This window comes from Vanellus vanellus (genome assembly GCF_965231255.1).
Source record: "Vanellus vanellus genome assembly, chromosome: Z".
NCBI lineage: Eukaryota > Metazoa > Chordata > Aves > Charadriiformes > Charadriidae > Vanellus > Vanellus vanellus.
The window spans coordinates 66623560-66644000 of record NC_138908.1 but is presented as its reverse complement, the minus strand read 5'-3'; the positions used below and the strand labels follow the sequence as shown (position 1 = coordinate 66644000).

Below are 20441 nucleotides of genomic sequence, written 5' to 3'. Positions count from 1 at the left end.
CAGATGTCACTGGCATTTCTTGAACAACAGACATAGCTATAATTTAAAGCAAAATTGTTTCCTGATGCATACCTAATATTTTATGACATGTTATTCATGCATGGTGCTTTACTCCATTTCTTTTTCTGAAAGGGAAACGTAGGTCTTGTTTGTTTACTTTAATTATTTTAAGCAGCTAATATGGCACAAAGGTATCTAGTTTATTAGATCCAACAGTAAACATCATCTAAGAGATTGCACAATGAAGACTTCCTCTTCCACACCACCCTTGAAATTACCGACCTCCTATTAAATTAATGGCTCTTATTAAAGGGCCAAATCCTGCAGTTCTTATTACTCAAGCAGACTAACATCTTATTAACTTTACAGAGATGTTTACGTAAGAACAATTTAGGCCAACAATAATATAGTGGCTTTTATGGCTCTATTCCCAGGATCTTAAAAGGCATATATATACATATTAACTAAATGTCACACCACTCTGTTGAGACAGCTCTACACAATATCTCAAACACAAAAGATATTCCACACAAACCTGCTAGTTAATTTGGACCTCAAAAGAACAGATAAAGACTTATATCATTGATTGTATACAGTTAGTTGCTTGGGTATCAGTGATCATACTTGATTATATGGTTCTGTGCAAACAGAAAACACTTCTCACCTCAAATACATGATTGGTGCAAAAGTTCCTTTTAGAGCATACTCCAGTTATGAGGTGAAACAAAGACAGTGATTAAAGCACAGTTAATGAATAGAAAGGAAACGTGATGGACTGGCAGCAACCAATATCAATCAGAAGTTTTGGACATAGAAAAAAACAGTATGAAAATCTAAGGACCAAATTTGAGGGTAGGTAGGACAAAAATCACTCATCAGGGCTAAAGACAGCAGAAAAAGTTTAAAGACTATTGATATGAAAAAAACTTAACAACAACAGAGACTCACTACTAGAAGGAAATGGTAGAAACTATGCAGAAAAGATGTAGAGCTTTTTCATATGAAATAGTGTACTAATTTCAAATGTGCTAGTAAGTCAGAAAGCCATCTGCTATACATTTCACCAGATGCATAACTTATTTCAGAAAGATTTAAAGAGTTGTCTAAGAAAACTTCTGACTTGCTGAAGTTAATTATGTTTTAACATGTATTCTTAAAAACACAAAGAGCTTATTAAGCTAGTCAAGAACAGTCCAGAAAAGATGTGCCTTAGCTATAATGTGAATACACCACCTTTCAATTGATCTAGTACCTTACTGCCTGTTCATGCCAGAATGGCTTTCCAGGTCTAGCAAGGCTTATTAGCTTGGGCTCTATTGCCCCATCTGTAATGTGTCCAAAACTTTCAGTGAAGTTCATCTCAGTGACAGGGAAACATTGCTTCAGTCAAAGTTACTGGACTCAGAGCAAGAGCTACCAGATTCATTTCTGTGATGTATCGTATGAGATGTCATGAAAAGATATCCATGTGCCCTTTCTGCCTCAAATATTGTTGCCTGATATTTCAGAAACAAAAAATGAGAAAGGAGGAGCTGGAACACGAAGTAAAAACCTCAACACCTGAGGGCAACTATGTGATGGCGTTAAAATCCATACTAACCTCCACTCTGCTCTTGCCACACCACAAGCTGTAAGAACAATCTGTTGTAAAGTACCTCATAACAAATTAAGCTTTGTTATCCTTAATTCTTTTATTACAAGAGAAAAATATACTATAGGGGGAGAGGAAAAGAAAAAAAAAAGGCAGAGGAAAAGAAAAAAAGGCTGTCAGTACCACGAGGCCCTGTAATGCTATGGTATTTCTTAGGTGAAATGTTCTCAGATTGATTTAAGCTCATCATGTTCACAACACTTGATCCAAATTGTTCATAGATCCAGTAATTGGTATAACTACAGGCATTTGAGCAAGATCACTGCAGAAAAGTACTTGAGAGGTTTCTCAGTGCTGTTAGCAATACCAATGCACTTCACCTAAATGCATTTCATGTTCTTTTTTACTGTGATTAGTCTCAGGTATCTCAGAGAAAGACTAATGCCTCCTCCTCAGTCTTACAGAAAACAGGCAAAAGCCTTAATGCATATGATTTATTAAAGTCAATATAAGCTAAAAAATTACTATAGTTATATTGAGAAGTTACCTATGTGAGCTGAAATGAATAGTAGAAGGAACCCAATATAGAAAGTGTTGTCCCAAGAACTTGACAAAACTTTTCTTGCTTGACACACAGGCCAAGATCTTATGTCGAGATCTTATATTAAAGCACATCCCTGAGAAGTTAACACTTTTTGTGCAAATGGTTTGGCAATCTGCTTAAATATTCCAGGCTGCCTGGAATATTGTTTGTACTTTACTTACCTGAAAATTAGGTTGAAGTACACAGCAGTTGACAGTACTATAATGCCCTCTAAGCATAGTTATGAGTTCTCCTGTGAAAATTGTATAAACAGCAATGGTACTACCATACGGCACAAAGGCAAACTCTGGATTACAGCCACAAGAGATGGTGAATTTGAGTCCTTTTCTACTTTCATTACATACTTTCCCATAATTCACCTGTAAATGGAAGGATTATGCAGTTAGTTATTAACTAAAATTACAGGAAATAACTTTACATGAAAAGATCAGTTTCATTTCTTCTTCAATACCCAATACAATTAATTTTAAGCTTCCCAATGTTAATACAACTCCTGAGATTTCCAATTACAGATGTCTATCAAGAGATTCATTTTTCTTTTCATTAAAGTTCTTTATACTTACTATCAGCTTTAAGAAAGGGAAAGAAAGATATGCCTAAAAAATAGCAGTTCCAAACTTCGAAATAGAATTTGCACAGGCTGTTGTGTGACAGATCTGCACTGAGCACCTAAACTATCACTGAAATTAGAACTCGTTCAGGAATTACTGCCTTAAACATTTTCCTAGATAATCCAACATAATAATTTTCTCTCAGACATTGAAACTATTAAAAGAACTCCTTATGCACAACAGTATACAATTATAAATCATAGAATCATAGAATAGTATGAGTTGGAAAGGACCTTTAAAGGTCATCTAGTCCAAGCCCCCTGCAATGAGCAGGGACATCTTTAACTACATCAGGTTGCTCAGATCCCCAACCAACCTCACCTTGAATGTTTCCAGGGATGGGGCATCTCTGGACAACCTGTTCCAGTGTTTCACCACCCTGATTATAAAAAACGTCTTCCTTATATCTAGTCTGAATCTACCCTCTTTTAGTTTAAAATCATTACCCCTTTTCTTATTGCAACAGGCCCTACTTAAAAGTTTGTCCCCATCTTTCTTATAAGGCCCCTTTAAGTACTGAAAGGCTGCAATCATGTCTCCCCAGAGCCTTCTCTTCTTCAGTCTGAACAACCACAACTCTCTCAGCCTGTCCTCATGAGAGGTGCTACATACCCCTGATCATCTTTGGGCCCTCCTCTGGACCTGCTCCAACAAGTCCATGTCTTTCCTGTGCTGAGGGCTTCAGAGCTGGATGCAGTACTCCAGGGGGGGTCTCATGAGAGCAGAGGGGCAGAATCACCTCCCTTGACCTGCTGGCCACCCTTCTTTTGATGCAGCCCAGGATATGGTCGGCCGTCCGGGCTGCAAGCATACATTGTGGGCTCATGTCCAGCTTTTAATCTACCAGTGTCCCCAGGTGCTTCTGTTCAGGGCTGCTCTCAATCCATTCTCCACCCAGCCTGTACTTGTGCTTGGGATTGCCCTGACCCAGGTGCAGGACCTTGCACTTGGTCTTGTTGAACCTCACGAAGTTCACACAGGCCCACTTCTCAAGTTTGTCCAGGTCCTCCTGGATGGCATCCCATCCCCCAAGGTATGTCAACTGCACCACTCAGCTGGCTGTCATCAGCACACTTGTTGGGGGTGCACTCGATCCCACTGTCTATGTCATTGATGATATTAAACAGTACTGGTCCCAATACTGCAAGACTTTAGTCCATAGACTGAATAGAAATTTATCTACACTACCTTCTACCCTGTAAGTGCCCTTTATTTATCAGAGTTAACTGATGTTGCAAAAAAACACATTTCTGAAGTGCGTATGCCATTTGGATGGCAAAGAACAGAAGCATCAGTCTAGGCAATGCAAGAACTAGCTCTAAGGATTTCTCAGCAAGTATCCCTTGCTTGGGGAAGAAGGAGCATAGGAAAAACATCTGTAATGTAGGGAAAGATTCTGTATCTCTCACTCATGAGTAACCAAGAAACAGCTGAAGATAAATAAGCAGTATGGAAACAACTGAAGGGCAATCAGAAGGATGGCATAAATAAAGGGCCAAGTAAAAGGATTAAAAGAAAGAGACTTGTGAAGGAGAAGCAAATAAAGAATAACTTGCTAAATTATTATGGACTAGTTAAGAGTGATAAAAAGTCTACCTTCTAACCAAAGCTAAATCACCACTGAGAAATTCAATACTGTCCCCTATAAGGGCAACTGGGACAGGAGTAAATGCTACATTTCTAAGACCTGTCTTGAGAGGTGTGCACGAAGCCTTGCAAATATAAGTAGTATAAGAATTATAGCTCATTAGTGTCTGTTTCAAGCTCTTGACAAGTCCTATACAGATAAAAATCTCACCAAAGGTTGAAAGTGGAAAGTTTTCAAATATGCTAGGAAATATTCCAGTTGGATGGTATCAGTCTAATTAGGTCCTATCAGACATCAAAAGTGTATTCATGAGAAAATGCAGAAATATATTAATGAGAACACTATAGCTTACCTCTAAATAAACTTAATTAAAACAAAGCATTAGTATTTTGACAAATAAAACAATTTTTCATGAAGAGGGAGAGTTCTACTACGAACACCTGAAATTCACATATTATTTTATGATTTAAAAGTTTTTTTTCTAATAAAAATACAGTATTTAAAATGTAAATTCATTAATACTACATAGCATCATATGGAAATTATTTTGTTTTAAAATAGTATTGTCCTACAACCTATGCTCTTAATTTCTGCTGAAAAACAGAGACTCACTTATACATACAATGTTAGCAAAGCTCTCGGTTAATTTTAATGCTCCCTACTGAAAGCTCATGGCCTATAGTTAAAAAAAAAAATAAATCCCAAGTGTGAAATCTTTTTACTAGAAGCTAACAGAATTGTAAACTTTATCAGGTATATATTCCAATATTCTTGCTTTGTCAGGTTCTTCATCTATACTACATCAATTGCTTGAGTCCACACTTTCAAGCAAATATAAGCATCAGTCAGCATAAGCCAGGCAAGGAAGAACACTACTTGTTGCTCTGTTTTTAAAATATGCTCTTTCATAGCAAAGACCACTTATGTAAGAAAAGTATAATAAAAAGTAGTCCTGAGAAAATCTCTCTCAATTATCATAAAAATGTATACAAAGAGAGTTTGATTAGCATACAAGCAGGTTGATATTTTTTCATATTGAGAGGATATTTTCATCAGATGTGGAGCTTATGTCATGTCCTTTGTGGATAACAGTGCTCATTTTCTAAAGACAGTGTTTGTAAATATTGACTGTGTTAAGTCTTGTTAATGCTAGCTGTTTTAAGAGGCATATTACTCTGCTGGTAAAGAGCAATTAAACTCTTTTACACAGCATGTGAGCTGTAACGGCAACAATTCCCAAGCCACAACAGTGCTCATAACAAAGGCATGCACAATGAAAGGGAGGAGTGGAGGCTGGGAAAAGTAAATTATATGGATATACCCAGTGTAAATGTTCCTGCTTGATAGAGAAGCAATGGAAAGGAAAGGATGCTGCCAAAACAAGAACTGAAGAAAGATCTTAAAAACTGGCTTTGTCCTTTGAACGCACAGACAAACAGAAAACCTGCTTCCTTCTGTTTGATTCTTCCTATATTCAGTGAATTGGGGCTTTCTATTCCTTTTTGTGATAAAGGATTTACACAAGATGTGTATGGCTCCAACATATACTTCTCTAACTGAAACAATCCAGTAGGCCTCAAATTTGGCCCATTGCTCAAAAAAATTCATACGCATGGCTTAACTTCTATACCTTTTGAAAGGTATAGAAAAAAAATTAGAGATCAAAAGGACTGGCTAGTAGGGGAAATAAAGGGACTATGGTGTGAACTTGTATTGCCTGTACATGCATTTGTCTGCTGGTGCGTTAAAATTATTTTAAGCAATACCTCTGGGCAGTGTGTGAAAATACAGTACTCCGGACAATATAATTCTGGACTTGAAAAAGCAAGGCAGCATCAAGCTATTCCACACCGAATATGAAAATCTTAAAACAGCCTATGAAACAAGTCAATGAACTAACAGGCACAGAAAAACAAAAAAACGATCCAGCTGGTGATAGGAGAATGAACAAACTGTATTATCTACTTTGGCGATGGTGATTTGAAGACAGAAAGATGTCTGTATATGAAGTGCTGAGAACAAGCTGGCAAACATGGGTAGCATGGAGATAGAAAAGTCCTTTCATTTAAATGTCTATAAGGAATTCTTTTTGCTGTGATCTGAAACTAAGGAGCAGAAGTAAAATATTTCTAAGGTAGAGTAAAATTTCTTCCTTTCCTGACAGCAATGACAGACCATAATATCACAATTGGCTAAAATCCCATGAACTGGGATTACTGACTTACTTAGTATGTTCTTCTTTCAAAATAAACATAGGAAACAATTTTCTTTTTCTGAACAGAAAATTAAGACAGGAACCTTCAGGGATTTAATTCCCCTGACCCTGCACCGCTGTTCAGTTGCAATGCAAATGCAGAGGGATAGATATTTTTAACACTGCTATACAACTCCACAAGAGAGATTCCAGAAAAACACAAAGTTGTAAGAAAGCAAGGCAGTCAATCAGTGAAACTCTCAGCTACGGCCACTGCCCTGTGGATAGCATGCTGACAACTAATAGTTAAAAAAAAAATATATATTTCTATCAACAGTCACTGCATATTAAAATTTTCATTACTGTCTAGAAGTGTTTTCAGCTATGCTTAGAAATTAATGAACTTAAAGTTACCATATTCAATTTTTAAGTAGACCCTGGCTTCTTCATACTCTGTTTTTTTTATAAGTAGTAATAAGAAAAGAAATCTGGAAAAAAATGCTCACATCTTCTAATGATGAGATTATAAAAATTAATAAATAACTAAAGTTGTAATGACAATTGCACAAATTACAAATTTTCTAAAATTAAGTGCAAGTAAGAACATAACTGCAGATCCTTGAAAACTTACTAACGTGTTTTCGCCAGTGGAGCTGTTCCAGAGTCGCATCCGATCATCTGTACCAATGGTCAATAGATGAAGTCCATCATTTGTATAGCATAAACCATTAACTCTCCCATTGTGAGCAGTATTTGCTGTCAGGAAAAAGGGCTTGTTCAGATTTTGAGAGATGAATTACTATTTTGTATACACATTTTTATTTCAATGTACAATACTGAAAGTCCTGTTTAAATGGTAACGTGTCAGTAAATTAATAATTTAACTGTTGGTTTATAAAAGCATCAGTCTGGCAACCAATCACCAGTGGTGTTCCTCAGAGTTCAATTCTAGGGCCAGTGTGGTTCTATACATTTATCAACAATCTGGACGCAGGAGTTGAATGCACCATTAGCAAGTTTGATGGCAATATCATACTGGAAGGTGCTGTTGGCTCTCTTGTGGCACAAGAGACATTGCAGAGGGACCAAGGCAGACTGGAGCATGGGGCAGTGATAAATGGGATGAAATTTAACAAGTCCAAATGCTGAATCCTGCATGTGGGATGGGGTAATGCCAGGCACAAAGATAAACTGGGAGAGGAGTGGCTGGAGAGCAGCTCTGCAGAGGGGGATCTGGGGGCGCTGGTGAACAGCAGGCTCAGTATGAGCCAGCAGCGTGCCCTGGCAGCCAAGAGGGCAAACCACATCCTAGGGTGCATCAAACACAGCATCACCCACCAGTCAAGAGGGGATTATCCTGCTGTCTTCAGTGTTGGTGCAGCCTCACCTGGAGTACTGGGTGCAGTTCTGGGCCCCAAAATTTGAGAAGGATGTGAAGGTCTTTGAATGTGTCCAGAGGAGGGCAACAAAGCTGGTGGAAGGGCTGGAAGGCATGGCCTGTGAGGAGTGGCCAAAGACTTTGGGCTTGTCTAGTTTGGAGAGGAGGCGGCTGAGGGGAGACCTCCTTGCTCTCTACAGCTTCCCGAGGAGGGGAAGTGGAGAAGGAGGTGCTGAGCTCTTCTTCTGGTTATCCAGTGATAGGACACATGGGAATGGTTCAAAGCTGCGCCAGGGGCGATTTAGACTGGACATTAGGAAGCATTTCTTTACTGAGAGGGTGGTTAAACCCTGGCATAAGCTTCCCAGAGAGGTGGTTGAAGCCCTAAGCCTGTCAGTGTTTAAGAGGCATTTGGACAATGCCTGTACTAACATGCTTTAACCTTTGGTCAGCCCTGAATTGGCCAGGCAGTTGGGACTAGATGATCGTTGTAGGTCCCTTCCAACTGAATATTCTATTTTATTCTGTATTGTTAGAGTACTATAAATGAATTCCATTGAATTCACGCTGCAATACTGCACACTCTTAAGTATGTTAAACTAGCTAAAATGCAATTCAGTGCTACCACAGCAAACCTAATTATGGTGCCCATAAATTAACTCACTGAAAACTGCATTATACTGCAGTACACAGTACATAATTTGGACATATGTCTTAGGTAAAAAGTGTTATGTTTTTCAAATATTTTATTAAAAAAAAATTGTTAGCTGTATTTGGTTTAGTTCAGCTATGTTTCAATATATTTAATATCCTAGTCTACCTGCTTGCCATTAGATTATCAAAAAATCATTTTGAACCTGTCAGAGAAATAAAGTTGAAAAGAAAGTTGTTGTGTTTGGACAAGACAACAAGTCATTTGAATGAATGTGTAAAATGGCACTAATTATCTTGGGAGTTGCATAGTATTTAATTTTTCATAATACAAAATTTGTTCAAATTTTTCTCTTTTCTTAAGTTTTAGATTTCTTCAGAGCATTTTCATCTCAGTAATTTCTTGAATTTCAATGAAATTTAAAGTTGCCAAAATGAAACACCTGTATTGTCAGACTACAATTTACATAGTACAGAGCATCATTATTAAAACAGATGCTTACTGCTACTTTATAGCCTCTAACTGTACATTTTTGAAAATTAGTCTGACTTTACAGAATGTAAAGTATTTTTCTACATGCAATTTAAGTTGCATATAACAAGTCACACTGACTGGTAGCTTTAATCATTATTATTTATGCTATGAAAATCCCTTTTTTTCAGAGCCATGATACACAGTTTCTACTTTGTGATTAAATTCCAAATACTATATATTTCTACCTCAGAGCTTTGACTATTCAAGCAATTTTTTGGCCTGCCAAAATTAAATATCTTTTGTCCAGAATTGACAAAAAAGCTTCCTTTTATTTTTTTTTTTTTTTTTGGTATGGAAATGTGACCTGAAGACACATGAAAATGTTAATGTTGTAGCTAATAATAAATGATACTATTAATGCATTTGACTGTACTGAAATAAGAGTGTAATTTAGCTTCCTGTAAAATTAATTATAATCATAAATTTATACTCTGTTGTATACTTTATGCAGTATAAAAGGAATATAATTGATTTTATGGCACCACATATGGGAAAACATTTCTAGAGGCTTGCATTGGAAGCAAGACTAATTTAAAGAGGAAAAGGAATGTGCTTTTGTGGGTTTTGTTTGTATTGCCTCTGTTTTTAAAGGAGAGTAATTAACTACTGGAACAGCTTATGAAGTATGAAGTGATTGGTGTTTGTCTGAAACCTAATCTACAGCAGTAGTGAATTCTTCCGCCCATTAAATGGATGGCAAAATTTCCCATTTAAAGGAGAAAAACGTTTAGAATGGATACAATACTGTTGCCACGGAGATTTCTCTGCACAAGATCCCCATCCACAAACATTGTAACAACAGAAATAACTGAATAACATTCAATGGCCCATGCTAGGCAGTAGATAACAAGTGGATTATCTCTACTCTCCTTGATGGTCTTAGTATTCAACACACATATGAAATATAAGAATGCTTCTAGTTACACATGGATTACCACCAGTTAGATCCTCTATTACCTGCCTCAGAAGACGCTTTGGACTTTTCCCCATTGTGCTGATCAAGCGTACTCAGACATCCAGATGCTCTCCTCACATCCCATAATTTTACTCTACTGTCAGCACTAAGAAAAACAGATTTGCATATATTAGGGAAATTATGTGCACCCTGGTTGCACACAATTGACTGTCTTTAACCAACCCACCTGGTACTCACCCTGGTCCAGCAACTATTCTGATCTACTTATCATGGAGTCACATTCAAGCCAATAAAATTTCATGAAAAGATTTTTAAGACAGAATTCAGACATTGATGTACATGTATAAACAAATACAGCTAGTACACCATGGGCACCTAAGTTAGTAGTGAATCTCTGTCTACAACACAATACACTTGCCTATGTCTACAACATAACACCTTTGCATACATAAACAGGCTAGGAATAAACTTGCTAATTCTGCTCTTGATTAAACTGTTGCTACAGACTCCAGCACTGTCTGTAATGGTTGTCTGGGAACTCAGGCTCTTGCTATCACAAATCTACAGTATGACTTGCACAAAAGTTGGGTACATACACATAGGCTGGATAGGTCTACGTGCTCTGTTGTCATACAGTGTTATGGCAGAGAAACACTGAGAGCTTGCTTCGTAGGAAGTCACTGGCTTTGTCGACACGACCAGGGTGGCACAAGGAGTGAAACACCAGGCTGCTGTGAGTCATTCTCGTTCCCAGGCTGCACGCTCATGCTTCGCTCACATTGTGTCTTTGCCAGCAACAAAAGCTACGATTACTGTCGGTACTAGGTAAATGCTTAGACAGCAATATTGCAGGCAGTGCACTTTGTAAGGCACCTCGACGTGAGCATTCCAGTAGTGTACTTTTGTGTGCACCACAAGATTCCCAGGCATAGATAGGAGGTAAATTCACAGAAAAGACCACTTCCTGTGCACTGTCACCAGTGTAGATTTATTTACTGAAACTTTTTGTGCAGTTACCAGCAACTTAACTGTTCTATTGGAGAAAAGAAGCATTTCAGAACATAAATGAGTTTTCATGCCAGCTGAACAAAACCAACTGCATCTCTTTGATCTATGGCTGGAAAATATACCAAATCAAATTGCTTCTTAGAAAAGCAGTCTTCTAATTGAAGTACGTTTTTCTATGTATTCTGAAGTTAGATCAGTGCATTAATATCAGGAATATAGTATACATATACCAACTGACCAGAGCAAACCCAATTCTTATTCCTTATCTGTTCTGCATCTGACAAAGCTAATGACTAATTTGTTCTTTTGTGCTCCCCTCCACTACAGATTGATTCTCTTAACTTCCAAGTGGTATTCCAATTGAACACGGTGACAACACACTACTTTGCTACAAACAAATTCTAAGACTATGAATAGAGATATTGCTGAGGTATGAGCTGACTGTAAGTGAGCAAAAAACTGCAAGTATTTCATTGATATATTCTTAACAAAGGCATAGAAAGAGTTTCCTTATTATAAAAGCCTACAGTTGTCCATTTTGATGATGCAGTTTCCATTGGCTAATCTTTTCTAGCCAGTTCTAATGAGCAAGAAAGAGGTTATAATCTTCTCTAGCACGTGAAATGGAAGTGTGTGAAAAAGACCCAGAAACCATGTCTCTTCTCTGACCATTCCAATCTCCTGCCAAAAACTATGGAAGAGCTGAGCATCACATAGAGAAATTTAAAATAACGTTTCACGTGCAAGCTACATAAACCCCCAAAATATATTCCCCCCCCCTGAAGTGATCACAAGCAACCATACAATATTCTTGGAAAATAGTCACATCTCCTGATACACAAGATTAGTTCAGATTCTCTTTTTAGCAGTACCAGTCAGTCTCTCTTCACTACCTCTTTGTTATCTCAGTGTTGCCAGTTCTTGCCCATATTTGTCTTAGCAGATGACAAAACTGAGTTATATTATTAGGAACTAGTAGTCCAAGTATAGTATTGAATTAAGTAATGGAACCATAAGAAACATGTTTAACATGCAATTATAATACGGCAACATGACAACATAGGTAGATGCAGTTTATAGTTATGACTTTGAAGCAAAATGTTTCAGAAGATGTCAGTAAGTCAATATTTAATAAGCAAAATTTGCTAATATTTCTGTGGTGGAAAACCAAGGGAACAATTTTTCATTTGCTAAAACAAACAGACAAATCACACTGTTAGAAAATTTCCCAACTATGCTGAGCATCTCAGAAGCTTGCATCAGAAGCCAAGGGTATGCAATTCTGATATCAACTTATTCAAAATTCACTCTCAGCTTACACAAGAGCTGTTCCTCTCTGCAATTCAAAAGAAAAAGCATTCCAACCATGGAAATGAGAAATGTCACATTAACATAAAAGCTAACATATGTAAAAGTTATAGGAAAGCCAAGAGGATCCTTTAGGCTGAAAATGGCTGGAATGAAAAAAATAAATAAATAAAACCACCCAAAAAAACAGGCCCAGGAGTACCAACATGCAACCCATACTCACTGCATTACTGCAGCTTGGAAAGTAATTACCCATCAGCTAAGCTACCCGATTTATGCTCTTTGACATAATGGAGAATGACCAAGTGGGATGGTACTTTGAGCTAAACATGTTTTACTTTGTTATAAAACAGATTAGCAATGCACACACTAATAAACAGTAAGAACTAAGTATCTCTGTACTGCTCTATCATTTTCCCATACCTTTAAATACAATTACTATTTCAAAATTCTGTACAATCTTCCCATAAAATAAACATCACCTGGAGAGCTCTTCAGGCTTAGTTTTTCTAGACAAGATCTACAAAACTATGAATAGGTTACAGTAAATCATGAAGATTAACTTTAAAAGTGAATTTTAATTGTAAAAAGCATGCATAAAGAATATTTAAAATTTTACCATCAGACATTTTTAGTGCATATAACAGTCCAGCAACATCCTACCTTGCTGTTGCCAAAACATATTCATGACGTGGAGACCAAGACACTGCTAGTACTTCTTGCCTGTGACCTAAAAATTATATGAAAAAGCTTATACACCCCATTTTATGTAAATAACTAAAAGTAAAACAAAATACTTATTTCTGTAGGATCCACCAATCTAGAACAATAATCTAAATTGTAATACGGATTTGATTTTTGTGAAAATATATTATTTTGGGCTAGACATTATTTCTCTTCCTTCCTCTTGCTTGAGCAGGATTGCAGTGAACTGAAAGAGATAAACGGAGTATCACATATATGTAACCTTTGAGAACAAAGATGGTTCTACCTATGCAAAACACGTTATAGCAGTCACAGTTTTACTGAGTTTACCTTAAATACTGTTATTAAATTTTGTGTTGGCACTGGTGTTCTCACACGCAGAAGGAACTTTCCATTTTTTTTTCTTCAAATCCTTTCAAAACGTTCAATAAAAAGTATATATACCTTCTGTACTCAAGATTAAAACTATATTCACCTTATACTCGAATACTTTTGTCCTGAATGTGGGATATTTTTTCCCCAAATTAGGTCTGAAGTACTAAGATATTAAGATAAATGTCTTCTTAGCAATGTTATACCCAGTGCAGCTTAGTGACAAGTAATATATACATACACACACACTTTAAAACTTGTAAAGTTTTTAAAATGTTAAACAAATACGGACAATAGGAAGCATAAAGTGTCCTAAATGGAAAGATTGCAATCATGCTTCACGTAATAATAGAAACACATCGCTGAAAAATAATCTAAGTTATACAAATATATTTTTGCTAATGCAGTTTAGAGCTATGTGAACCACCTTGTTTCTCGCCTGTCTTGTGGTAGTTGGTTTTCCATTATCTGAGGTAATCAAAGGGCTGTGATGCACAGGATAATGGAAAAAATCTCCATAATACAGGTACTACAGGACACACACAGAAGGCTCAGGGCAAACACATTTATTTGGATCCATTAAGTAAACTACAGCCAAGCATTTAGCTCCATTTCAGATGCTAGAGTTAGCCTATGTGAAAAATACTCACACCTATTTTCAAGACACTATTGAGTGCTTCAAGTTCTGTAAAGAATTATTGGCTTATGTTTAGTGGAGGACATAAATTGCTTCCACTTGTTCCTCTGATATTGCACTTGAGCTAACCATACCAAGCTGCGTAGAAAAACACAACCAGCTTGTGCCTGGAAAGCACTAACTCTTGTGTCAAAATTAAGATGCCTTGCTGAAACTAAACTGATTATCTATCTATTTTTGTGTCTGCACTCTCTGGTGCCCTCAGTTCTAGAAACAGACCATTGAGATGCGCACTGGGGCTGATTCAGTTCAGAAGGACTTAATGTCTTAAGCTCTGCATCAGAGGAAAGCACCTAGGCTGCTTCTAGGCTTGAGCTGGCCAGTGAAGAAATAGACCTGCATTTACACATTTCTGTCTGAGGTAACACTTCTCTACAGTTTCTAGATCACATCTGGCTCTTACCCTGCTGGTCTGAAGCATGATTTACCTTGTAATTGTCTTCACTTGAGCATGTGTACATATAGTCATACTCCAAAATGTAAACATTAGAAAAGAGACATTAAGAGCAAATTCTCATTACGTGCAAAACGTAATGGATTATGGAACAATAAGCCCCTATGTCTACTGAATTAAGTAAATCCATATTATTAGATACTACCCTTCTATAGCAAGTAGTATGTTCCTTGTTATACAGAACTTCTACACAAATCCATGGAAGCACCTCCACAGGATATGTTGTCCAAAACAGTGAAGGCTTTATTGTTTTGGTGGGGTTTTTTGGTTGGTCTTTTTGTTGTTTGGGTGGTGGGGTTTTTTGCTTGTTTTTGGTTTTGGGTTGTTTTGTGTTGTTTTTTTTTTTAAAAAATACCCAGCACCCCATGTTGAATTTCCATGAACACAAACCCACTGTCTACACTTAACCATGTAATAAATAGTAACCACTATTGATTAGCTCATGAAAATGCCCAAACATCTGTAATAACTGTTCATTAATTAATATTTGTATTCTGCAATTCATCAGAACTAGACTAATACCCAGAAGAACCTTTTGCCACTGTGTAACTTTCACAAAGGGCAATAAATAAGTCATGTTACTAACAAAGAATACATTGTATACAGTGTTTCTTTACAGGACTTGTTTTACTCAAAGTAGTTATTGTTTAACATTTATGTTTCAGACTATAAAGTACCCTGCAGAATGTGAGAACAGGATCCAGACTTCAAGTCACAGAGCTGTACTTTGGGGTTTTTGGTACCAACTGTAACAAGAGAAACAAAAGACAGCTAAAAAAATCCCCAGCATTTGAGAGAACAACAAAAATCTTAGCAGTGACAAAGAAATAGAAGAAAACAGTTCATTTAGTCAGAGCAATGCATTCTATTAACAGATTTACATTTTTAGTCTAAGTAAATTTATCATATAACAAACAAACTTTAGGAACTGGGGGGTAAACAGGACAGGACTTATGAAACTTAAAAATAGCTCCTCTTTAAATATTTTTTTTGCTAAACTTAGTTAAATTGTGTACATGTATGCAATACACACACGCCCCTAGTTACACAATTTACTATGTTGGATCTAATAACATTCAAATGCTAACTTTTGTAATGAAAGATAATCTAATTATAGCTAGGAAATTTTATTTAGAAGGAGAATCGATTGATGCATTATTTCAGAAGAACAAACATGATATTCTTATCACCATCATCCGACTAACTGATAATATTTTATTTTACCCATGACCTTATGTCTTGTGAAAACTCAAATTATGTAAAACTAAGACAGGGGAGGGGAAAAAAACCCTACTGAATATTACTTGCTTGTTACTATAAGCCCAAAATACATGGGGCATTTCTTAAAAACACATACATACCTGCAATTAAACAGTGCTTTGTAGCAACTGGAGACATGTGATGGCTATAGACTGTTCCCTCAAAGTGAAATACATCTGCAGGCTGATAATAAAAATATTAAATTAATCACAGCGCAAGGATGTTATCAGAATGTAAGTCCTCATCATTAAGTATTTTTCAAGTAACAGCTACAAATGAGACTATTACAGTAAGTCTCCAGGTTAGAAATCAGATCACACAAATATCGCAAAGTAAGTCTGTTTCCAACACTAGAACAACTATGCCAGAGCTCAGAGATGACCCAAAAGAAAGACCAAGAAAATTGCCTAATCAGAAGCATTAATGGAAACTACGAAAAAAATACCAAAAATTTAAAAAGCTAGCAAGAAAAAAAAAAACAGCAAATAAGACGGTTATACTATGGAGATATAAGTCAACAGGAAAGAGGCACTTAGACCAGATTTAGAAGACCCTTGTCAGTCACAAATGTCACATACTATCTTAAATTCCTCAAAAAAAACCCAAACCATACAAAATTATTAGCTCCCTTGTAAGTGTTAAAAATTAATGCAATATAATATTGGCTTTAATAATCAGTACAATTTCTTTTAGGTACAATTCCTTTTGTTGTCTCACTCTAAAATATTGTATACAATAAAAAAAAACAACCAACCAAACAAAAACTAAGTTGTCTGTGTTTTCAAATACACTATTTGGTGACAGAACAGCCACCTTCATATTCACACTGCATCTTTTAAGTAATGCTCAGAGAACTACGTGGAAAATGAATTGAGCTTTGCATAGCATTCTATGATTCTATGATTTACAAGAAGATTTAGTAACTGCAAACACAACTTCATGTGTCACAAAAAGAGGTCAAAATGTATTATTTGTTGTGTCCCTAGGATGAAATGCCTCTTATTTTTTTAAAATTCTTTCACTATGCATGAAACAACATTCAAATAGCATCAGTGTAAATCCATTAATACATTCATATCAGAAACAGGATAAGCTGCAGTCATGAATTCATAGTTCAACAATTAGATACGAGGATTAGTGAGTCAAAGCAAACTAAAATCCTACAGAATCTGTTTACTTTAATAACACCAGTTACATTGGCTAGCATTTTCTTAATGGTTTCTCTCATTCTCCACCAACTTTTAGAAACGATGTCTATAGTGCTTACAACAGCAGAATTTTAGACCTAATGACCTCAAATGCCAACAGTCCTCCATTTTTTTAGGCCTTGGTTACTAAAAATAATTAGCCTGCTGTACACTACCACTAAACAATCCCCAAGAATGAACTTCAGACCAGTCCTTGGTGGACAAGTTTACACAGCATAAATTCAACTAGCTGTTTTCCTGTTCACACCAAAAGCAGAAAGGATTTGTCCCAAGCTCTTGTACAGTTTAGACATTCAGGTCTTCAGAAAGAGACAGGTACACACCAAGGTATGCATGAATGCCAGAACCATGCCACCCTGCTGCTGCACCCACAGTTCTAAACAATCAGCTGGTTTCCATCCTTCTGGATGCTTGGTCCTGTTGATCTTTTGGAGAACTGCAGAAGCAGAATGAATACCATGTATACAAAGAAGTCTGCAAGCTGTAGAAATTCTCTCTTACTTGTAAAGTATTTGTATCCCATATTTTCAAGGTTTTATCAAATGAGCTGGATGTAAACATGCCGGTGTCGTGAGGATACCACTGGACTGTCTCCACACTGAATCTATGTACATCAGGATGGCTCCTAAAATCAAGGAGAAGATTCCAACTGGTTAGAGCCTTGATAATCATCTTATAATTGTCCCGATATTTGATGACAAGTTGAAAACATAGGTTGGTTGTTTTGTTTTTTTTTTTTTTTTTTTTTTTTTTTTTAAATTTGTAGTGAAGTTTTCAAGAACTAGCTGTTTTGGTGCTCAATCAACCAATGTTAATTACCTTTGAAGAGCCCTCATTTCAAGAAATTACAGATCATTTACTTTTCAAGATATGGTATCTGTAGCATATCTCAAGTTAAGTCAGTCTGAGGCATAAAAGACCCATAACATATCTTTTGATATTTTTAAATTCTAATGTTTAAAGACCTAATGTTTAAAGGGAGGGCCTAATACTACAAACCATTTAAGCTTGTGGAATCTCACTGTCTTAGAAATGGACCCACTGAAAAAATACAATCACATATACAGTTAAAAAAATTCATGATTATTACCTAATAATTACAGCTACATGGTTATATGGAAATTCACGTCTGCTGAAGTCACCAGATAGCAGTGGACTGAGTTACTGAGAATTTATTATTTTTGAACTCAGAAATGAAAGAGGAAGAACAATATGAAACTTTCAACTCAATTATGCACAGCAACAGAATGTAATATAATATTACATTAACAGGGGTGGGAAAAAGGGACACCAGAGTCAATCTTGACAGCTCGAGGATATGATTCAACCGACTAGGCTCTGAACAACACAGGTTTCACATACCTGCTAGGCCACTCATACCTGAGCTGGATCCACATGGATCCAGCTTCAGGGCCCAAACCCACGCTCCCAGACTCAGAAGTACCATGCTGTTGTGGGTTAATCCTATGCAGCTAAGCACCACCACTCGCTTACTCCCCTTCTGCAATGGGATGAGGGAAAGAACCCAAATGGCGAATGTGAGAAAATGTGTGGGTTGAGGTAAATACACTTCAGTAAGTAAAAGGCAACAGAACAAAACCACCACAAACAAAAAAAACCACCAACAACCAAAACCCAAGTGATGCAAAAGCAATCCCTCATCGTAGGCTGACTGATGCCCAGCCAGAACCCAAGCAATAGCAACCCCTTGAAAACTCCTTCCCTCCCCCCCCTCATTTTATTGCTGCACATAAATGTATTGTACAGAATATCAATATCCCTTTGGTCAATTTGGGTTTGGTGTCCCAGATGTGCTTCCTCACAGCCTTTTGTCCACCCCCAATCTACTTGCTGAGGGGGCAGAGAGAGGAATGGAGAATGCCTTGACACTATGCAAGCACTGTTCAGCAATAGCTGTAACTTCAGTGTGTTATCAAGACTGGTCACAAATCCAAAACATAGCAACGTGCAAGCTACTATGAAGAAAATTAACTCCATCCCAGCCAGATGCAGTACACATGTAAACATAGTCCAACAGGCTCCATGTGCAGCTACTGAAGGGCCCACAGGATTTCTTCACTTCAGCTCTTACCTTTGTATTGTTCTCTCAAGTGTCCTGGCCTCCAAAGTGAGAACTATTGCAGGGGTATCATTGTGTAAACACAGATGCAGATCTTCTGTATAGATCTGGCACTACACCTAATCAACCTTCCTGTATGGTTGGGTTGACAGAAAGCTCAGAAGACGTCTTTAAACAGAGCTAGCCTGAAGCCAGCACTGACAATAGTAAGTAAGAGCCATCGAGCAACTGTTGAGCTTAGTTTAATAACACCTGCATTGCTTACCTCTGAGGCATACCCTAGAATGGCCTGTTACTTTGCCATGGTGCTAAAAATCAACAGATTTTGTGTACTTATTCTACAGCAGGGGTCAAGCTAAAAATCTTCAATACCTGCAGTGCCAGGAAATCAACCCTGACTCAGTGTGAACTTACTCCTGTGGAGGCATTTGTATGCACTGTGCAGAAAAATCTAAACTCATGAAACTAATTATCTTGGTACAATAAATGTAACTGCACAACACTTGACTGTTCAGCACTGCAGCAGAGCAATCAATTCTCCCATAATCCAGAGGGCTGAGGAATGAACTAAAAAACTCTTGAGTAGCTCTGAAGAAATCACCTTTGATTTGGCTAGGCTTAGTGGTCACATGCCATCCAGCCATCATGTTTCAGGGCTCTTTGTTATGCTCAGTTCATCTTATATGCAGTATTTTCCCACATTAGTCAGAATATCCTAACCTTTTCTACCAAAGAAAAATACAGAATTAATTCTATGGATAGTAAGGTCACTGCCAGATGGGCCACTTCCTAGACAGGTTTTGAGTAGAGGAGGCTACCTTACACATGAGCGTCAGATATATGTTACTAGAAGCTGGTATTGTTCAGTTACTCTCAAGTGCCAGTTTTTGCCACAGGACAGCACGGATCATATGAAACCATGTAAAGCTCTGTGTGCTGACTCCCAGTGCAACAAGGAATGTTCTTGGGTTTTGTGATAGTGGTCCCACATTCTAGAAGAGAAAACACTGCGTAAGTCATAGTCTACCATCAGGAATTATCTCCTCTGACATTCTAAACTACTAGACCCTCAGTAGGTCCACTTCAGAGTCTATTCAGAAACAGCTTCAAAGGGCCCCTACCAAGAGCTTATTCTTTAAACAACTTTGACACCAGAGTTGCATTGTGCCCTGCAAATTTGGAACCCAGGCAAACTTCTTGCAACACATCGTTATCATATGCTTCACAGACAGAAGCCAGATAGTCAGATGGGAACTGTTTCTTACTGGTAATTATAAATTC

The 20441-nt window shown here is 37.2% G+C and overlaps 1 protein-coding gene across 5 annotated transcripts in view; it reads right to left on the bottom strand.

Annotated features, from left to right (window-relative positions):
- Positions 1-20441, bottom strand: part of ERCC8 (ERCC excision repair 8, CSA ubiquitin ligase complex subunit) — a 30484-nt gene that overhangs the window by 5095 nt on the left and 4948 nt on the right. For 3 of the 5 annotated variants that reach the window (XM_082497251.1, XM_082497252.1, XM_082497253.1), the window contains exons 4-10: positions 17582-17705; positions 15974-16055; positions 15290-15358; positions 13048-13114; positions 10110-10213; positions 7220-7344; positions 2357-2554 (exon numbers count right to left, since the gene is read on the bottom strand). In XM_082497251.1, the coding sequence (XP_082353377.1) occupies positions 2357-2554; positions 7220-7344; positions 10110-10213; positions 13048-13114; positions 15290-15358; positions 15974-16055; positions 17582-17705 (769 nt within the window). Of the gene's footprint in view, positions 1-2356; positions 2555-7219; positions 7345-10109; positions 10214-13047; positions 13115-15289; positions 15359-15973; positions 16056-17581; positions 17706-19172; positions 19194-19978; positions 20028-20441 lie in introns of those variants that run through there. The other 2 variants (XM_082497254.1, XM_082497255.1) reach the window with 2 other exon arrangements.